The sequence below is a fragment of the Martes martes genome (genome assembly GCF_963455335.1).
Source record: "Martes martes genome assembly, chromosome: 18".
In the NCBI taxonomy this organism is placed as follows: domain Eukaryota; kingdom Metazoa; phylum Chordata; class Mammalia; order Carnivora; family Mustelidae; genus Martes; species Martes martes.
The window spans coordinates 38,282,055-38,300,548 of NC_137906.1; the positions used below are offsets into that span (position 1 = coordinate 38,282,055).

At 50.3% G+C, this 18,494-nt stretch overlaps 1 protein-coding gene across 1 annotated transcript in view; it reads left to right on the forward strand.

Moving 5' to 3' along the window:
• The first annotated feature begins 1,414 nt into the window (after nt 1-1,414).
• Nucleotides 1,415-18,494, forward strand: part of TRAP1 (TNF receptor associated protein 1) — a 53,653-nt gene continuing 36,573 nt past the window's right edge. The window contains exon 1 of the mRNA XM_080830954.1: nt 1,415-1,532. Within this exon, the coding sequence (XP_080687080.1) occupies nt 1,457-1,532 (76 nt within the window). The 5' untranslated portion in view covers nt 1,415-1,456. The remainder of the gene's footprint in view (nt 1,533-18,494) is intronic.

Below are 18,494 nucleotides of genomic sequence, written 5' to 3' on the forward strand. Positions count from 1 at the left end.
TGAAATAAAGGACTCCCCAGCCTAGATCTATCGCCTCATAGATCACTGTGTTGGCTCTTATAATAGAGGACTTCCTGGGTGAATAACAAACGCAAGGTGAGGCTGAGACCCCTCGGTCCCCCTCACCCCCAGCCCAGCAGCTGCAGGGACACACTGGACTGGCTTGGCCTGGTACAGGCTCCCTGTGTCTGGAGCATGGTGGGGGAAGGAGAGAGGCAGGTGTGAGGTTGTGCAGGGCCTGGAGGCCCAGGGGTTTGGAACTGATTTTGTGTGCAGGGGAGGCACGAGAGGACGGTGACTGCAGAGTGTGTGATCCAGCTGTCTTGGGGGCCAGGGAGGAGGCTTCTGGAGTCTTCCTCCAACGTCAGAGAACTGCTCTTCTAGCTGAGTCCACCCACCTGACATTACAAGCCTGGCAGGTGGGGCTCATCCTTCACACCTTCCACCTGGAAGAGTCCCAGAAGGGCCCCTTCCAACCCCCCGGCTGTGTCCCTGCTCCAGAGGGACCCTCCCCCTGACTCTTGGACTTCGCAGCTCCGGTCAAATCCAAAGCACCTCCGTTTCTGCGGCGTTTTTCCCTCTGGTAGCTAGTCTCCAGCGAGCCTCAGAATCATTTTGGGGTGGAGGACGGGGCGCCGGGGCCTCGCTTCAGGCGGCGTCAGAGAACCTGCAAGTTGCGTGGTGCAGCACTGGGCGACAAAGGGCGTCGACGGGGGCAGGAGCAGCATCGCACAGCGACTGCAGTCACGGGGTGGGTACGGGTGTCGCGTGGTGACCCACAGCAGCTACACTCAGGGTGGTGAGAGCAGCACAAGCTGCAGCGCTGCTGAATCACTACGTTCTACACTGGAACTAATCTTAGTGTGTCAACCATACTTCAATTAAAAACATTTTCTTCTTCTTAATTAAAAGGAGTGGTGGGTCTCGGCCTCAGCCCCGCCTCCAGCAGGACGCGAGACAAGGAAGGAATAAGCCCGGCTGTGCTGGTGGGGGCGGCTCCTGCGTTCGCGCTAGGGAGTGGACACGGCCAGCCTGAGGTCCGTCCCTTCCCCTTCCGCGCCCGCCTCGGTCGGGCCAGTGGCCGGCGGGGGGGGGCGGGGAACGACCACAGCCTCAGTCCGCGCGCCGCCTTTTCACAGCCTCCCGGGCCTGCGAACGTCAGCCCCGTTTTAGGGATGCACGAAGTGAGGCCCTGTTGGCGGGCGAGTGCCCGGCGGCCCCTCCCGTCGCCCTTGACAACGCGACACAAGGTCACGGGGGGCCCGCCCCCAGGCCCGACTGTCCCCGCGCGAGCCGACGGCGAGCGATGCGCAGGCCCCCGCCCACTCCGGCTCAGGCAGCGGGCTGGGCAGCCCTGCGCTCACCGTGACGTCACCGCGCCGCGCCCGAGGAAGGCCCCGCCCCGCCCCGCCCCGCCCCCGCCGCGCGTGCTGCACGGGTGCCGGGGAGGACGGCCATGGCGCGCGAGCTGCGAATGTTGCTGCTGTGGGGACGCAGCCTGCGGGCGCCGGCGCTGGCAGCCGCCCCGAGAGGTAAGGGTCGACGAGTGGGCGGGCGGGCTTCTCCTCCCCAGGTCCTGGGCGCGCTTCCTCCTCCGTGGGAGGCACGGAGGTTCTGTGAGATTTATGCGCCACCCGCGCGGCGAGCGTGGAGCGTCGTGGTGTCGCCGGACTGCCCGGGTTTCCTCCTCCACCCGCCCTCAGGTAGCGAGGTGGAGCCCCGGCCCGCGGGACTCCTGCAGGGGCTTCTCTCCGTCGAGCGCTCCGGCTCGTTTTGAGGCGGAGAGGTCGAGGGCTCTTCGCTCCTGCAGCCGAGCGCAGTTTCGGGGAGTGGGAACGAACTTCACCTGGGCGACCATGTAAGCCCCTTCGTGGCGATGCTATTGCTCCGCGCCCCCAAGCTGTGTTCTATCGGGGCGATGCAGAAGCCACTTGGTCTCCACCGTGGTGTGCATGTGGCAACAACACTGAGTGCCCACTCTGCCCGGGACGCGGCCGCGAACCGGGCAGAACCGCTTCTACCCTGGACTCTGGGTTCTTGACCCTCGTATTCCCAGGTCTGAAATTGGTAGGTGCTCAAGTAAATGGCCAAAAAAGAAAAAGAATAACCATAACTGCTTTCTTACTCTCCTCTCGGAAGAAGCCGTGAGCGAACGTTACAGCGTTCTTTTGAGGCTCTGCACACACTCGCACACGTGGACAGGTGTCTGTTTTTATGTGAAAAGGCGTAACCCATATACGTAGCTTGCTCCTGAACCGTTTTTAACGTTCTCTGCAAAGCTTACACATTTTGTGTCCGTAACCCCCGTCCGTGGCTTTCCACTGGCTACATAGTGTCCTGTGTTGTGGAAGTATGGCCGTTTATTTAGCCGTCCCGTTAATGGACGTAATAAAGTTGATGTCCATGGTTTTTTGTTTTCGTCATTACATTTTTATGTAGAATGGGCGAGTATTTAAATCTTCGGCGCACGTGTATGGCATTTCTTTAGAATTTCGGAATCTGAGTTTTAGAATCGATGGTTCGGAGTCTGTGCATATTTGAAATGTTAGCTGACATTGCCAAATTGCTGTCGAGAAAGGCTTTATCAGTTTACATTCCCATTAGCAGGGAATGGGACTGCCTGTATCAAGGCATGTCCTCCATGGATAGTAGTGAGAATGTTTTCATTTGCTTAATGGGCGTTCGTATATCTTCTGTGAATTTCTTTTTCACGTCTCCTACATTTTTTCTTTTACCTGAGTTTTAAATTTTGGTGCAGTATTACCTTTTTTAAAGATTTATTTATTTATTTATTTGTCAGAGAGAGAGAGAGAGGAGCGAGAGTGAGCACAAGCAGACAGAGTGGCAGGCAGAGGGAGAAGCAGGCTCCCCGCCGAGCAAGGAGCCCGACGTGGGACTCGATCCCAGGACGCTGGGATCATGACCCGAGCCGAAGGCAGCTGCCCAACCAACTGAGCCACCCAGGCGTCCCAGTATTACTTTTTTTAAAACAGTTTTTAAAAATGAATTGGTTAATGCATGTTGACTGTAAATTTTATACTTTTGCTTGTACCCACCATCATCTTTCTTTCTTGGATTTATTTCCTGTCATACGAGAGTATACCCTTGTGTTAATTTTGCAGAAGTCTTTGGGTTGTAAATTCTCTTTTTCTTTTTTTTTTTTTTAAGATTTTTCTCTCTTTATTCGACAGACAGAGATCACAAGTAGGCAGAGAGTCAGACAGAGAGAGAGAGGGAAGCAGGCTCCCCGCTATGCAGAGAGCCCGATGCGGGACTCGACCCCAGGACCCTGAGATCATGACCTGAGCCGAAGGCAGAGGCTTAACCCACTGAGCCACTCAGGCGCCCGGGTTGTAAATTTTCTAAGCCCCACCATGTCTAAAAGATTTTACCGACCATATCTTAAAGATTTTATTTTGCCCCATTCCTGTATAGTAGATTTCCTGGGTACTGTATTCCAGGTCAAAATAATTTTCCTTCAAAGAGTGAGAGTATTGATCTGCTGTTCTCCAGCATCTGTGTTACAGACGAGCAGTTTTAACAATTTCATTGTTTCTTTTGTAGCTTACTTAGTTTTGTTTTTTTCTTTTTACCTTTCTCTTGAGGTTAAGAGTTTTTTTCTTCTTTTTTGTTCATGTTCTAAGATGTTCCAACCGTGTGTGTTGTAAATCATTCTTTGTACCACGTAGTGTCTCTTCTGCTGGGAAGACGTGCCAGTTTTCAGCCCAGCAAGTTTTTGTTCTCTGATTTTTTAACTCTTTCCCATAATAATCTGCGTTCCTCTTCTTCTGAACTTCTGTCACAGTCTTTTCTTTGAATCTAAGATCGAGAAGCTTTTGGAAGCATGGCGTATTGCAGATGCCCCTGATACCCACCCGTGTGGGCAGTCATGAAGGTACAGTTGTTTAGAGGGACTGAGGGATGGATGAGTTTAGCCTAGAAAATATGTATCTTATACAGTGGGGGGAAGAGAATAAGAGAAGTCACCTCTACAGAAAATTCAGAATTCACCTGTATTTTTTTTCCGATGTTGGTGGGAGAGTGTTGCCAAGTGTTAGCATGTGCTCAGCTTCGCATCCGAGAGTCTGCCTTTGTCACCCTCCCAGTCCTTCCCCCCTGCTCTGTGAGGTGTGGAACAGTCTCAGCTTGTGGACTTTTTATTTTTCATTTTATTTTTGCTCATTAGTTAGTTTATTCAACAGATACATTTTGAAGGGCATCTGGCTGGCTCACTCAGGGCATGCAACTCTTGACCTCCGGGTTATGAGTATGAGCCCCACGTTGGGTGTGGAGATTGCTTAAAAAAAAATAAAAAAAATACATATTTTGAATGCTCTCTGGGACTTCAGAGATGATGTGACCCTGTTGTGGGGGTCATAGGTTAAGTGGGAGCATGTGTTTTCCAGGCAGCGTACTGGGCCATATTGCCATATCGGAGGCCTGTTTGGCCAGTCAGGGAGGGCAGAAACGTGTGGATGATTGCTCAAGTGGATCTCACAGGAGAGGGTTATGAGCCTGGTCTTGCACCAGGTGCAGGGTATGGGGGTGCTACTGAACGACTGGGTTTGACGAGAAATGGGACTATATGGGAGTGAGGGTGAAGGAGGCTGAAAATTATGTCCTTTCTCTTCTGTTGCATGTAAACTTGTAGGCCATTTTCTGTAACTGTCAGGATAGTCACAGTGCCAGACATGGGCCAGTATTTGGGGGAACCCAGCTGCAGGCACCGTGAGGGCCACACACGTGATTTTCTGCACGCGCTCAGGACCAGGTGGGTCACTGATTCCAGCGTTGTCCCCGGTGAATCAAGTTGACTGGTGGTAGAGAACTAATGAGTAATTCCTTCCACTGGTAGAAGATAGTTATTGTAAAGAGTAGAGCTGTCAGAGCCTGGGTGATCTGGCGTGATCTGTAACGTTCCTAGTAAAAAAATGTAAACTGCCGTCAACTGTTTGCACCAGTTCTGATGAGGAACAGAAGGAATGGATCTGCCGGTAGACAGACAAGGACGCCTCCCGACGAGGAGCCGTTGGGCCTGAAAGGTCCGCAACAGGCCTGGTCTCCGAAAGCAGGTGATCGTGTTGTGAGGTGGAGAGGGTGGTGGGTTGGTCTCTTCACGCGGCCGTGGACCTGCCGTGGACCACAGCCCCTGTGCCCTGGTCCTGCTCTCGAGGTCGCCGTTCTCGCTGTTGGCCTCGCCAGGACCCCATCACGAGGCAGCCACTGTAGGACTGCTTGGGTCTCGGGTTAGTGTTTTCTGCCTTTTCCAGTCACTGTAAGCCGGAAACTGTGCTGGAGTTTTCTGACTTAGAAGTGAGACTTTTCGAAGGGGTGAGGAGGCGGCCCCAAGCACCAGAAGAGTCCGAAGAGCGGGGTTGCCCCCTTTGGTGTAGGGCTCCAGCCCGGCAGGTTTATTTCCCCAAACGAGCCCGCCTGGACCTTGTGCAGCCCCCGTCTTACATTTACTGCTTTTATCCTCCTGTCGATTTCTTTTGCTTCCTCCGTCTGCTCTCACTTTGGGGGCCCATGCCGTGTAATTCGTGCCCTCACACCTCTCGGTTGCAGCCGTCATGAGACCTGAGGCACATGCTGGCGTTCCCAGGCTCTCTGCAGGATGCGTGGAGCAGCCCTGCGGGCAGATCTCACTCCGAGAAACAGCTCTCCCTGTTGCTGACAGAACGTAACGGTAATAGGCTTGATCCATAACTGCTCAGACCCCGAATGGCTTTGCCTCCTCTATAAACCGCGGTGCAGGGGCCTCGGTCAGCACCGGTGAGGCACCAGGCCCAGGGTGTGGGGTTTGTGGCCGGCTCCCCAGGGGCCACCAGGTGGGCCGTGGGCTTGAGGTGCTTTGGCAGGACCAGAGGGCCGAGTTACCTGCAGAAGATAAGACTAACCCAAGTGTAATGGGTTAGCAAAGTCTTTACTAGTTACTAGCTGAATAGTTGGCCAAAATTAAGCCCCCTCCCCCCAAAAAAATCTCCTAAGTGTTTGCTGCCCTTGTGCGTTGAGACCATTGCTGCTTGTAGGGGTGGGGGGGGGCATGGGGTTGGGGGGGCCGGAGTTGGATTGAGGGGAAACAAACATTTCTCAGCTCTGCCCCCAAAATCCAATCCCAGGTAATAAAGGTGATCTCTGTAGGGAGGCTGCTGAAGCGTTGGTGGTCCGTGTGTCAAACCAAAATACTGTCTTGGCATCAGCCAAGTATATCCGGTTCACACTCCGGTGAAATGTTTTCGTTCAAAGCCAGAGGCTGTTCTTGAATTGCATTTTCGGTGCCTTCAGTGTAGCCAGCTAGAATTTTTCTTTTCTTTTCTTTTTTTAAGATTTTATTTGTTTATTTGATAGAACAAGCAGGGGAGCAGCAGTCAGAGGGAGAGGGAGAGGCAGGCTCCTGCTGAGCAAGGAGCCCAGTGGGGTTTGATCCCAGGACCCTGGGATCTTGACCTGGGTCTGGATACGGAAGACTCGACTTTTACTAGGAAGCTGCTGTTTGCTTACTCTACAAGGAAATTCTCTAGCATTTGGTAAAGATTAACTTTGGGGTTTTCATTTCTGATACGGCTCCTAAAGCCACTGGGAATGACAGACCATGAAAGTGGTAGCTTAGAGACCCGCTGTCTACTTGGGCATCATCCCTGCCTGTTTTTCCCCTGGATGACTCCCCACAGATTAGGTAAATGGAATTCAGGTGTTCCCGAGGCATGGGCTTAACTAATTTGAAGAGCGGTTCCATTATTTAGGAGCCATATAATCAAGATATGTGATTAGAACATTAAAAAAAAAACACATTCTTAATTCTGAGATAGCCAAAACGAATACAGTATTAAAAAAGCTCAGGGTTCCTGGGTGGCTCAGTGGGTTAAGCCTCTGCCTTCAGCTCAGGTCATGATCTCAGGGTCCTGGGATCGAGTCCCGCATCGGGCTCGCTGCTCAGCTGGGAGCCTCCTTCCCCCTCTGTCTCTGCCTGCCTCTCTGCCTACTGTGATCTCTGTCAAATAAATAAATAAAAATCTTTTAAAAAATTAAATAAGAATTAAAAAACCCAGATTATATGGCAGCACTATTAACAAATAGGTCTCCATCCTTCTGGTGGAACTGGATGTGTCAGCTAGCCAGCGTGGCTCAGTGCCACTGTGTTCACACACACTGACATTCTCGAGCTTATGGAGAGCGCGCGCCAGAGGGGACCTTCCATGAAGCTTACTTTTAGAGAAGCGAAACACTTCATTTTAGCCATTATGATTGGAAGTCTTTCTGAAACAGGTACATCAGATAGAATGTAACTGAACCTTCCTTGGATCTTTTCAGGGTCATTGTGTTAGTCTGTGGTTTTCTCTGGTAACACACAGGCCCTTGAGGGCCATGGGGTAGGACGACTCCCATGTATGATGTGTCCCCACAGGGAAACTGCTATTTGAGTGTTGCTGTGTTTTTAGCCTTCTTTCCTCTTATTTAGCTAATCAGGCCTTCCTGGGGCCATGTTCCCTCCTCTGCCAATTTCCAGATGTGGGCTTGGAAACTAGATTACAAAACTTGTTAGTTGCAGATTTTTAATTTTTTTAAAAATTTGTTATTTATTTATTTAAAGATTTTATTTATTTATTTGACAGAGATCACAAATAGGCAGAGAGGCACACAGAGAGAGAGGAGGAAGCAGGCTCCCCACAGAGCAGAGAGCCCGATGCGGGGCTCGATCCCAGGACCCTGGGATCATGATCTGAGCCGAAGGCAGAGGCTTTAACCCACTGAGCCACCCAGGTGCCCTAAAATTTTTTATTTTTTAAAGGATTTTATTTATTTACTTGACAGAGACACAGCGAGAGAGAGCACAAGCAGGAGGAGTGGGAGAGGGAGAAGCAGGCTTCCTGCCAAGCAGGGAGCCCGATGCAGGGCTCAATCCCAGGACCCTGGGATCATGACCTGAGTCGAAGGCAGATGCTCAACGACTGAGCCACTCAGGCGCCCCATCTGCAGATTTTTTTTTAAAAGAGAAAGATGGGTGGCGGGGGAGGCACGCGGGTGGCTTAGTCGGTTGGGTATCTGCCTTCAGCTCAGGTCATGATCGAGCCCCATGTCCAGCTCCTTGCTCAGCTCCTTGCTCAGTGGGAGGCTGCTTTCGCTCTGCCTACATGTGCGCACGTGCGCGGTTGCTCTCTCTCTCTCTGTCAAATAAAATCTTTAAAAAATTAATAGAGAAAGAGGAGTTGTTAGTGAGGGCAAGAATAGTCTTGGTGACTAAAGCCTTTTTTTTGTTTGTTTCTTTGTATTTAGAGAGTTGATGTTTCTCTCTCTCTCTCTCTCTTTTTTTTTTAAGATTTTATTGATTTATTTGACAGGGAGCACAAGTAGGCAGAGTGGCAGGGGGAGAGGGGGAAGCAGACTCGCCACTGAGTGGGGAGCCCAGTGCGGGGCTCGATCCCAGGACCCTGAGATCATGACCTGAGCTGAAGGCAGCTGCTTCACGGACTGAGTCACCCAGGCGCCCCTCCATTTCTTTTTTTTCTTTTTTTAATTTGGTTTAACCCACATTCAGTGATTTCGAAACCAGCCACCAAGATTGGTGGGTCACCAGTCTAGACCTGTAGTCTGCGAAGCTGTCTGAGTTCAGTGTCTGTGTCTTCTGAGAAGAGAACCACGTGTTCTCTTTGGGGGCCTGCTCTGACTCCAGCGTCGTGTGGGAAAGACAGACGGGAGACGGTCCAGGTGAGCCGCAGAACGTCTCCCCCGTGGGGTAGTGCTAGCAGTTCAGGAACCGTCCCGCTGCCTCCCGTGCGCCCGGTCCTGCTCGGGTGCTGGGTGCTGCCCCGGGGACCAGGCCGCCACGAATCCTGGCGTGCGTGGTGCTGGGGTGGAGACGAGTGGCGGCGGCGTGAGCGTCGGGTGCGGAGCCCGGCGAGGACAGCAGAGCAGAAGGGCTCCTGCTAGAGAGGGGGCAGGGAGGCCGCCCGCGGGGAAGGGGGAGAGCGCTGCGGAAGGGCGGCTCGGGTCGAGGCAGCAGCCGGTGCCAGGGTCCTGAGGCGGCCGCGGGCTGGCGTGCTGCGGGGGCCGCCGGGAGCCGGGTCGGAGGTGTGCGAGTCTCAGACGGCGACGTGGCGGATGGGTGCCACGCCGCGCGGAGTTCAGCGGCCGGCCGAGGTTATGGGAGTTTTCTGAGAAAAATCCTTCCAAGTTTTTGTTTCTGAGAAAGTAGGGCTGTTTTCCAGAAGCGGTTGGTACAGTGAGAAAAATCTCCTTCCTCCCTTAGTGCGCAGCGGTGCGCAAAAGCGCCTGCGGCAACGGGGGGGGGTGCCCCCCGGGTGGGCCCTCGGGCCTCCCCGCCCCTTCCTGCGGGGCGTCTGGGGTCCCTGTCCGCCGCTGCCGGCTGTGCCGTCGCCTGTGTGGGCGCGCTCGGCCCCTCCCCGAGGGACGTTCAGGCTGTTCCCGGGTTTGCCCGCATCACAGGCCACGCCGCCTGCCGCTGCTCACACCCTCGCCGGCGCGCGTCTCACGTTAGTTTAAAATCTCTGCTACTCCGGCAGCGAACCTGCTGTCCTGTTTCCACACGCCTTTCTTTAGTCCTGCGTGTGTCAAGCGTCTCCTGATGCAGAGCCACTGGTGTTTCTCTTTTGGGGAATTGCCCTTGTTCTGTTAAGCTCCTGGCATTTTTGTTTCGGACTGTAAGTGACCTTCCGCGTGCAAGCTGGCCCTCTGCCGACTGCCGACTTCAGTTGGTTTTTTGGTAGCGTGGTTGTTCTTAGTTGTCCATGTATATGGGATCAAGGGTTGTACACTCTACCGACTGCACCAGCCAGGCGCCCCCCGTGTATGTATTTTTAAAATTAAATTGTATTTATTTTTATTTATTTATTTTTAAAGATTTTATTTATTTATTTGAGAGAGAGAATGAGAGGGGAGGGGGTCAGAGGGGGAAGCAGACTCCCCAGTGAGCAGGGAGCCCGATTCGGGACTTGATTCTGGGACTCCAGGATCATGACCTGAGCTGAAAGCAGCCGCCCAACCAACAGAGCCAGCCAGGCACCGTATTTATTTTTATTTTAAAAACGTTCTTGTATTTTTAAGTAATCTCTACACTCAGTGTGGGGCTCAAACTCACAGCCTGAAATCAAGAGTTGCGTGCTCTGTCCACGGGGCCAGCAAGTGATGAGAACTTTTATGATTGATTCTGTTTATTTTAATTTTTGTGTGCTCCATAAATTTATGGTTCTTGGGTTATGTATTTTGTTTAGAAATCATTTCCCCTTAAGTCATTAGAGAAAAAGATGTCAGAATGATCATTATTGGTAGGAAAGGCAAATCTTGAGGGGTGGCCTCGTACCCCCTCCAGAGGCTGGAATGAAAACCACAGGTGATCATGATGTACTTTGGAGTGTTGAGGTCCGGAGCCAATGGCCAAGGAAGGATTCTTGAGATGTCTTTGTTGCAAAGTGGTGGTTTTATTAAAGCAAGGGGACAGGACCCGTGGGCAGAAGGAGCTGCACTGTGGGGTGAGGAGTGACTGATTATGTAAGAGTTTATATCCTAGTAAGGAGAGGGTGATGTTAGGGCTCTGGGAAATTGAGTCTGTAGGTTTCTGGAGATGGCTTTTTTCCTTCTCCCCACCCCCACGATTGTATTTATTTATGTGACAGAGAAAGGGGGAGAGAGAGAGAGCACAAGTAGGGGGGTGGCTGAGGGAGGTGGAGAAGCAGACCCCCCACTGAGCAGGGACCCTGATGTGGAGCTCGATCCCAGGACCCTGAGATCATGACCTGAGCCGAAGGCAGAGACTTCACCAACTGAGCCACCTAGCCCGCCCCCCTCCAAAAGCGCTTCTTAAAATACCTCTTATAGGGGTGCCTGGGTGGCTCAGTCGGTGAAGCACCTGCCTTTGGCTTGGTCATGATCCCGGGGTCCTGGGATCGAGTCCCGCATCGGACCCCTTGCTCAGAGAGGCAGCCTGCTTTTCCCTCTCCCTCTGCCTGCTGTCCCACCTGCTTGTGCTCAGTCTCTCTGTATCAAATAAATAAAGAAAATATTTTTTAAAAATAGCTCTTATGTTGTCTTCCAGTATTTTTAGCTTTTATTTTCACTTTTATAGCCCATCTGCAATTTTTTATATAATAATTAAGAGAGGAAATTAATTTTAATATGGTAACTTTAAGTTAATGTGCTTAACACAGTTAATAGTCTTTCTCATTGTTTTAAAAAATCTTGGCTATTCATGAAAAAGTTTAGTTTTCTATATGAATTTTAGAATTAGGTTGAATAGTTTAAAATTGAGTTTTCATTGGGCTCATGTTAAAAATACAGGTTTATTTGGGACACCCGGGTGGCTCAGTGTGTTAAGCCTCTGCCTTCGGCTCCGGTCATGATCTCGGGGTCCTGGGATCGAGTCACATCACACTGGGCTCTCTGCCTACTTGTGATCTCTCTCTCTCTCTCTGTCAGATAAATAAACAAAATCTTAAAAAAAAAAAACAGGTTTATTTTAAGAACCGATTTTTGTCTTTATTTGTTTGTTTGTTTATTTTAAATAACTACTATGTCCAGTATGAGACTCAAGCTCATAACCCGGAGATCACGAGTCATATGCTTCACCCCCTGAGCCAGCCATCTGGCCAGGGAATTGATGTTTTTAAATATTTACTCTTCTATCCAGGGACATTTCGCTGAGCTTTTCTCTTTTTTTTAAAATTTATTTTATTTATTTTTATTAACATTTAATGTATTATATGCTCCAGGGTTACAGGTCTGTGAATAATCAGTCTTACACAATTCACAGCACTTACCATAACCCATACTCTCCACAATGTCTATAACCCAGCCATCCTATCCCCCACCCCCACCCCAGCAGCCCTCAGTTTGTTTCCTGAGATTAAGAGTCTCTTATGGTTTGTCTCCCTCCCTGGTCCCATCTTTTTTTTTTTTTTTTAAAGATTTTATTTATTTATTTGACAGACAGAGATCACAAGTAGGCAAAGAGGCAGGCAGAGAGAGGGGGGGAAGCAGGCTCCCTGCTGAGCAGAGAGCCCGATGTGGGGCTTGATCCCAGGACCCTGGAATCATGACCTGAGCTGAAGGCAGAGGCTTTAACCCACTGAGCCACCCAGGCGCCCCATCCCTGGTCCCATCTTGTTTCACTTTTTCCCTTCGTGCCCCACACGCCCCCCCCCCGCCTCTCAAATTCCTCATATCAGAGAGATCATACGATAATTGTCTTTCTCTGATTGACTTATTTCATTTAGCATAATACTCTCTAGTTCCATCCTCTTCGTTGCAGGTGGCAAGATTTGGGGTTTTTTGATGGCTGCATAGTATTCCATTGTGTATATATACACCACATCTTCTTTATCCATTCATCTGTTGATGGACATCTAGGTACTTTCCATAGTTTGGCTATTGTGGACATTGCTGCTATAAACATTTGGGTGCATGTGCCCCTTCGGATCACTACATTTGTATCTTTAGGGTAAACACCCAGTAGTGTGATTGCTGGGTCATAGGGTAGCTCTATTTTCAACTTTTTGAGGAACCTCCACACTGTTTTCCAGAGTGGCTGCACCAGCTTACATTCCCACCAACAGTGTAGGAGGGTTCCCCTTTCTCTGCATCCTTGGCAACACCTGTCATTTCCTGACTGGTTAATTTTAGCCATTCTGACTGGTGTGAGGTGGCATCTCACTGTGGTTTTGATTTGTATTTCCCTGATGCCAAATGACATTGAGCACTTTTCACATGTCTGTTGGCCATCTGGATGTCTTCTTTGCAGATATGTCTGTTCATGTTCTCTGCCCATTTCTTGATTGGATTATTTGTTCTTTGGTGTTGAGTTTGATAAGTTCTTTATAGATTTTGGATGCTAGTCCTTTCTGTGATATGTCATTTGCAGATATCTTCTCCCATTCTGTCGGTTGTCTTTTGTTTTTGTTGACTGTCTCCTTTGCTGTGCAAAAGCTTTTGATCTTGATGAAGTCCCAGTAGTTCATTTTGGCCCTTGCTTCCCTTGCCTTTGGCGATGTTTCTGGGAAGAAGTTGCTGCGGCTGGGGTGGAAGAGGTTGCTGCCTGTGTTCTCCTCAAGGATTTGGATGGATTCCTTTCTCACATTGAGGTCTTTCATCCATTTTTAGTCTATTTTCGTGTGTGGTGTAAGGAAATGGTCCAGCTTCATTCTTCTGCACGTGGCTGTCCAATTTTCCCAACACCATTTGCTGAAGGGACTGTCTTTTTTCCATTGGACATTCTTTCCTGCTTTGTGGAAGATCAGTTGACCATGGAGTTGAGGGTCCATTTCTGGGCTCTCCATTGTGTTCCATGAATCTGTGTGTCTGTTTTTGCACCTGTACCATACTGTCTTGATGATTACAGCTTTGTAATAGAGCTTAAACTCTGGAATTGTGATGCCACCAACTTTGGTCTTCTTTTTCAACATTTCCCTGGCTATTCGGGGGTCTTTTCTGGTTCCATATAAATTTTAGGATTATTTGTTCCATTTCTTTGAAAAAAATTGATGGTGTTTTGATAGGGATGCGTTAATGGCTGAGCTTTTTTCATCCCTTTGTAAATGTGTTTTATGTGCCTAGTAAATTTTTTTAGTGTGTTTTTATTATTATTATTTTTTTTTTTTTTTTTTTTTTTTTTTTAAGATTTTATTTATTTGTCAGAGAGAGAGAGAGAGAGAGAGGAGCACAGGCAGACAGAGAGGCAGGCAGAGGCTGAGGGAGAAGCAGGCTCCCCGCTGAGCAGGGAGCCCGATGTGGGACTCGATCCCAGGACGCTGGGATCATGACCTGAGCCGAAGGCAGCTGTTTAACCAACTGAGCCACCCAGGCGTCCCGTGTTTTTATTATTTTTATAGATAGGCTATTTTGTGAATAGGTCATAGATAAACACAGCAAGGAACTCAAACGGCACACAGGTGTGTGCACCGAAAAGCACCTTTTTGTCACTGCCACCCTCAGACACCAGTTACCCTCCTGGTGGCAGCCCCCTTACCAGGTTCTTCGTGGCCTTGCAGAGATACACTTGGTGTGTGAGAATAATGTCCATGTACGTGTACATGTACATACGTATTTAAACATCATGAGAGCATCTGCAGACCACTGTCCTGGGCCAGGTTTATTTCTTAATGTATCTCAGAGATAATGTGGCATTGGGACACTTGGCACACAGATTTCCTCATTTTTCTGTGTCACAGTGTTCTTTTTTTTTAATATATATATATATGTATTCTGCTACAGCCGACCATCAACCTGGTCATTGTCCCCTGGCCCTTCTGGGGGCTTCTACTCTGGATCCTCATCTGGTGTGTCTGTACAGGCCTGAGTGTGACCCCAGCATTGACAGTTGTTGGGAAGTTGCTGGTCTTTTGTGACAGCCACTTTAAGAGTTTTAGTGTTAATTATAGGGCGCCTGGGTGGCTCAGCTGGTTAAGCGTCTGCCTTCGGCTCGGGTCATGAGCCCGGGGTCCTGGGATTGAGCCCCATGTTGGGCTCCCTGCTCAGTGGTGCGGGGGGGGGTCTGTTCCCTCTGCCCCTCCCCCTGCTTATGCTGTCTCTCCTGCTCTCTCTCAAATTAATTTTTTAAAAAAGAGTTATTGTTAATTTTAAGTGATTAAACATTTGACTGAAAAGGTGTGCACTGAGAAGTCTGGCTCTCAGCTTGGTCCCCTTCTCCACGCCCTGGCCCTCGCCCTCCTAGGGTGTCTGGGTTAGGAGTCGCTCGTACATCTGCCTGTGTTCATGTGAACGCAGTAAGTACAGGTGAGCCCCTGTCGCTGTGTTTTAGTCACTGAGCAGACCCTGCAGGGTGTGCTGTAACAGCATCACAGTTTCCCGCCTTCCTTTTTTTCTTTTTTTTTTCCCTGACAGCCACATGGTAGTGTTAGGAGTCTAGGAGTGGCTCCACGTTGGGAGGCTCCGTGGTGCTGTCCTGTCCTCCCCGTGGGACATGTAAGGGGTTTCCAGGCTGTTCTGTACCGTGTTCCAGTGCGTGGGATATATCCAGGGAGCAAAGTCCCCACGCGGAATTGCCAGACAAGAGAGGGTGTGTGCATTTGTCGTCTTGACCAGTGTGGCCAGATCCCCTCCGCAGCGTCAGGCCAGTCCCTGCTGCCGTGTGCGGCTCACCCACAGGCGACCGGAAGTACTGTCTGGAAGTTGCCCCTGAAGTATCACGGGTGTGTGGGCGTCTGCCCCTCCGTCGGAGCTGGCAAAGGTTAACCGGGGTGGGAGCTGGGGCACGGTGCCCACGTCGGGGCCTCGATCGGGGAGTGTTGAGTCACGGAACCTGCCGGGCCCGGCCTGATTCCCTTCTTTCCTGCGGTTACCTGCCATCCGCCCCGCAGGCTGGCCTCCGGCTTGGGCTTCAGGAAGAGCCAGCCCTGGCCACGTTCGGTCCCGGGGGGCGCTGCGGGAAGCTCGTGCTTAGGTCAGGCGGGCTTCCAGGAGGCTGTGAGGGCCTCTCTGTGGGCAGGTTCAGTGACCCAGAGAGCTGGGGGCTTGCTTTCCTTTCATCCCCTCCCCTTCCCCCGTAGACGTTTCGCCTGCAAAGAAACGCATAGAGTGGTATGTGCGCTTCAGAGGAAGCATCCGGTGAGTGTGGAATAGCCCGTGTAAGGAGTGGAACTCGCCCGTGCCCTGAAGGCCTGTGTGCTCCTCCCCGATGCGCGCCTGTTTCTCTCTCCTAGAGGTAACTGCTGACCTGAAGTTTTGGGTTTTTATTCCTTTGCTTTTCTTTATACTTCTGGGTGAGTGGATATGTGTGTGCCCAGTTTTGTAGATACACGCACACAGCGTGTTAAAATCACACCGTGTGTGTTCTGCTGGGCCTTTGTCGGGTCGACATTCTGTTTGCTTAGCGTCAGCCGTGCTGACCGTGTAGCTCAGTGGTTCTTAATGTTCTTTCCACTGTGCTCGTCCCTTCGCTGCTTCACGGCGACCTGCTGTCGGGCCCTTCCACGGAGTTGCTGGATCCTTTGGTGTGGTCCTGCTTGTAAGCAACACGCAGTTACTTCCCAGAAAGAGTCGTGTCGCTGTTGACCCACGTCAGGGGTGTATGAGCCCCCTTCGCCCCACAGTCCCCTCCAGTCCTTGGTATCTTCAGACCGACTGACAGTCTTTGCCGGTCTGGAGAGTGCTGAATGCTGTCTTGGGACCGTGCGTGTTTGGTTACAAGATGCACATCAGGAAGTTCATGGACTGACCGTCCCGCTCAGCGGTGCGGGATTGTCCGTGAGATGCATCCGTGTCATTGTCCCGTAACCCTCATGGTGGGAAGATGCCACCGCTCTTAGTCCCCCTGGGTGCAGACGTGTGACTTACGTGTGGTGACCGCAGGCATCCTGCCTCGCGGACACGCGTGGTTCTCTGGGCTGTGACCTCAGTGAGGTTGCTGGGTTGTTACCGAGCAGTTGTGACGGTTTTCCTGTGTGGGTCCTGAGGTGCGTTTCTCCAGCTCTGCGAGAGGGAGTTGCTGCTGTGCTGGGTCCTCACCGACACTCAGGGTTTTCAGACATTTTATGTTTTTGGTTTTTTTTTTTTTTTTTTAAGATTTTATTTATTTATTTAACAGAGATCACAAGTAGGCAGAGAGGTAGGCAGAGAGAGAGGGGGAAGCAGGCTCCCAGCGGAGCAGAGAGCCCGATGTGGGGCTCAATCCCAGGACCCTGGGATCATGATCCGAGCTGAAGGCAGAGGCTTTAACCTACTGAGCCACCCAGGCCCCCTGTTTTCAGACATTTTAAATGTTTGTGAATTTGATGGTTACAAAGTGATGTTTCAGTTGTGGTTTTAATTGCATTTTGATGAATTGGTCATGAAATTGAGCATCTTCTTTCCATGGTTTCTTGGCCATTTATTTCCATTTCTGTGAAATGCTATTCATGTCTTTTGCCCCAGTATTTTCTTCTGGATTGGTTGACTTTTCTTATTATGTATTTTTGTATGTATTCTTTATGGGCGCTAATCTTCTATCACTTTATCCTTTGTCATTCAGTAACGATTGGCTGGAAATGTGTTCCCCTCACCACACCAGGGAGGTGCGGCTCACTGCTCCACGTTCATCCTGGCGTCTGTTTTTGGTTTTAGATTATTTGAGAAGGAGAGGGAAGGAGAGGGAGAACACGCACTGGAGCTCGAGGGGTAAAGTGTGGGAGAGGCAGAGGCAGAAGGAGAAGCAGACTCTCCGCTGAGCAGGGAGCCCAACATGGGGCTCACTCCCAGGACCCTGGGATAGTGACTTGAGCTGAAAGCAGATGCCTAACTGACTGAGCCACCCAGGTGCCTCCCCCTTTTTAAAAAGTTTTTATTTATTTATTTGGTGGAGAGAGACACAGCAAGAGAGGGAACACAAGCAGGGGGAGTGGGAGAGGGAGAAGCAGGCCTCCCACGAGCAGGGAGTCTGATGGGGGGCTGGATCCCAGGACCCTGGGATCATGACCTGAGCTGAAGGCAGACGCTTAATGACTGAGCCACCCAGGCGCCCCATGTTTTGTTTTTTTGATGAACGGAAGTTCTTAATCTTAATTTTGTCAGCTATACCAGTCTTTTCCTTTGTAGTTCACCCAAGGTTCTGTAAGCTAAGGCCTGTGGGTTGGGTTAGGCCCACCGCCAGTTTTTGTAAATAAAGTTTTATTGGGGCCCAGGCATGCTTATACTTTCACATGTTTGTGGCCACTTTCTGCTGTAATGGCAGAGTTGAGCAAGAGAGACCACAGGACCCAGAAGGCTTAAAATATTTACTGTCTGCCCTTTCCAGGAAATGTTTGCCAACCTCTGTTTACCCCAAGGTCATAAAGATCATCTAGTTCCATAAAAGCTGTTTCCTGATGCATTTCTACCAAACAGGAGTAGGAGCCTTTATTTGAAGCTTTACTCATTCTCTCTTTGCTGGTAAACTTTCTCATGGGCTTCATTTTCAAGATAGAAGATTAGAGAAGACTTGCAGACTAGCAATCACAGGCTAATTCTGGCTATAAGCAAATTGTGTTTGGTTTGGCCCAAATATTAAAAAAAAACAGTAGTTGCAAATATTTGAGGTCAGATTTCACATAAATATTTGAATTCCTTATTAATTTTGAAAACCAAAAAGTTCTGGGGGTTTTGGCTTGCATTCCGCAGTGGCAGCAGTCCTGGGGACATAGTGAGGGCTGCTGCCTCCTGCAGGTGTGCCTGCCCGCTGCCGTCGGCCACAGCGCCGCTCTCCATTGCTCTTCATCCGGAGCCTGTTGGTGCCATTTCTTCTGCTGTTGCTTGTTCGTATAGCAAATTACTTCATTGATGGCTAGTGCTAAATGGCTTGCATCCCTGGGATAAACCTGCTTGGTCATGATGTAGTACCATTTTTACGTTTTGCTTGATTGGCTAATTTTTTTTTGAAGATTTTATTTATTTATTTGACAGAGAGAGAGAGATCACAAGTAGAGAGAGAGGGGGAAGCAGGCTCCCTGCTGAGCAGAGACCCCAATGTGTGGGGCTCGATCCCAGGACCCTGAGATCATGACCTGAGCCGAAGG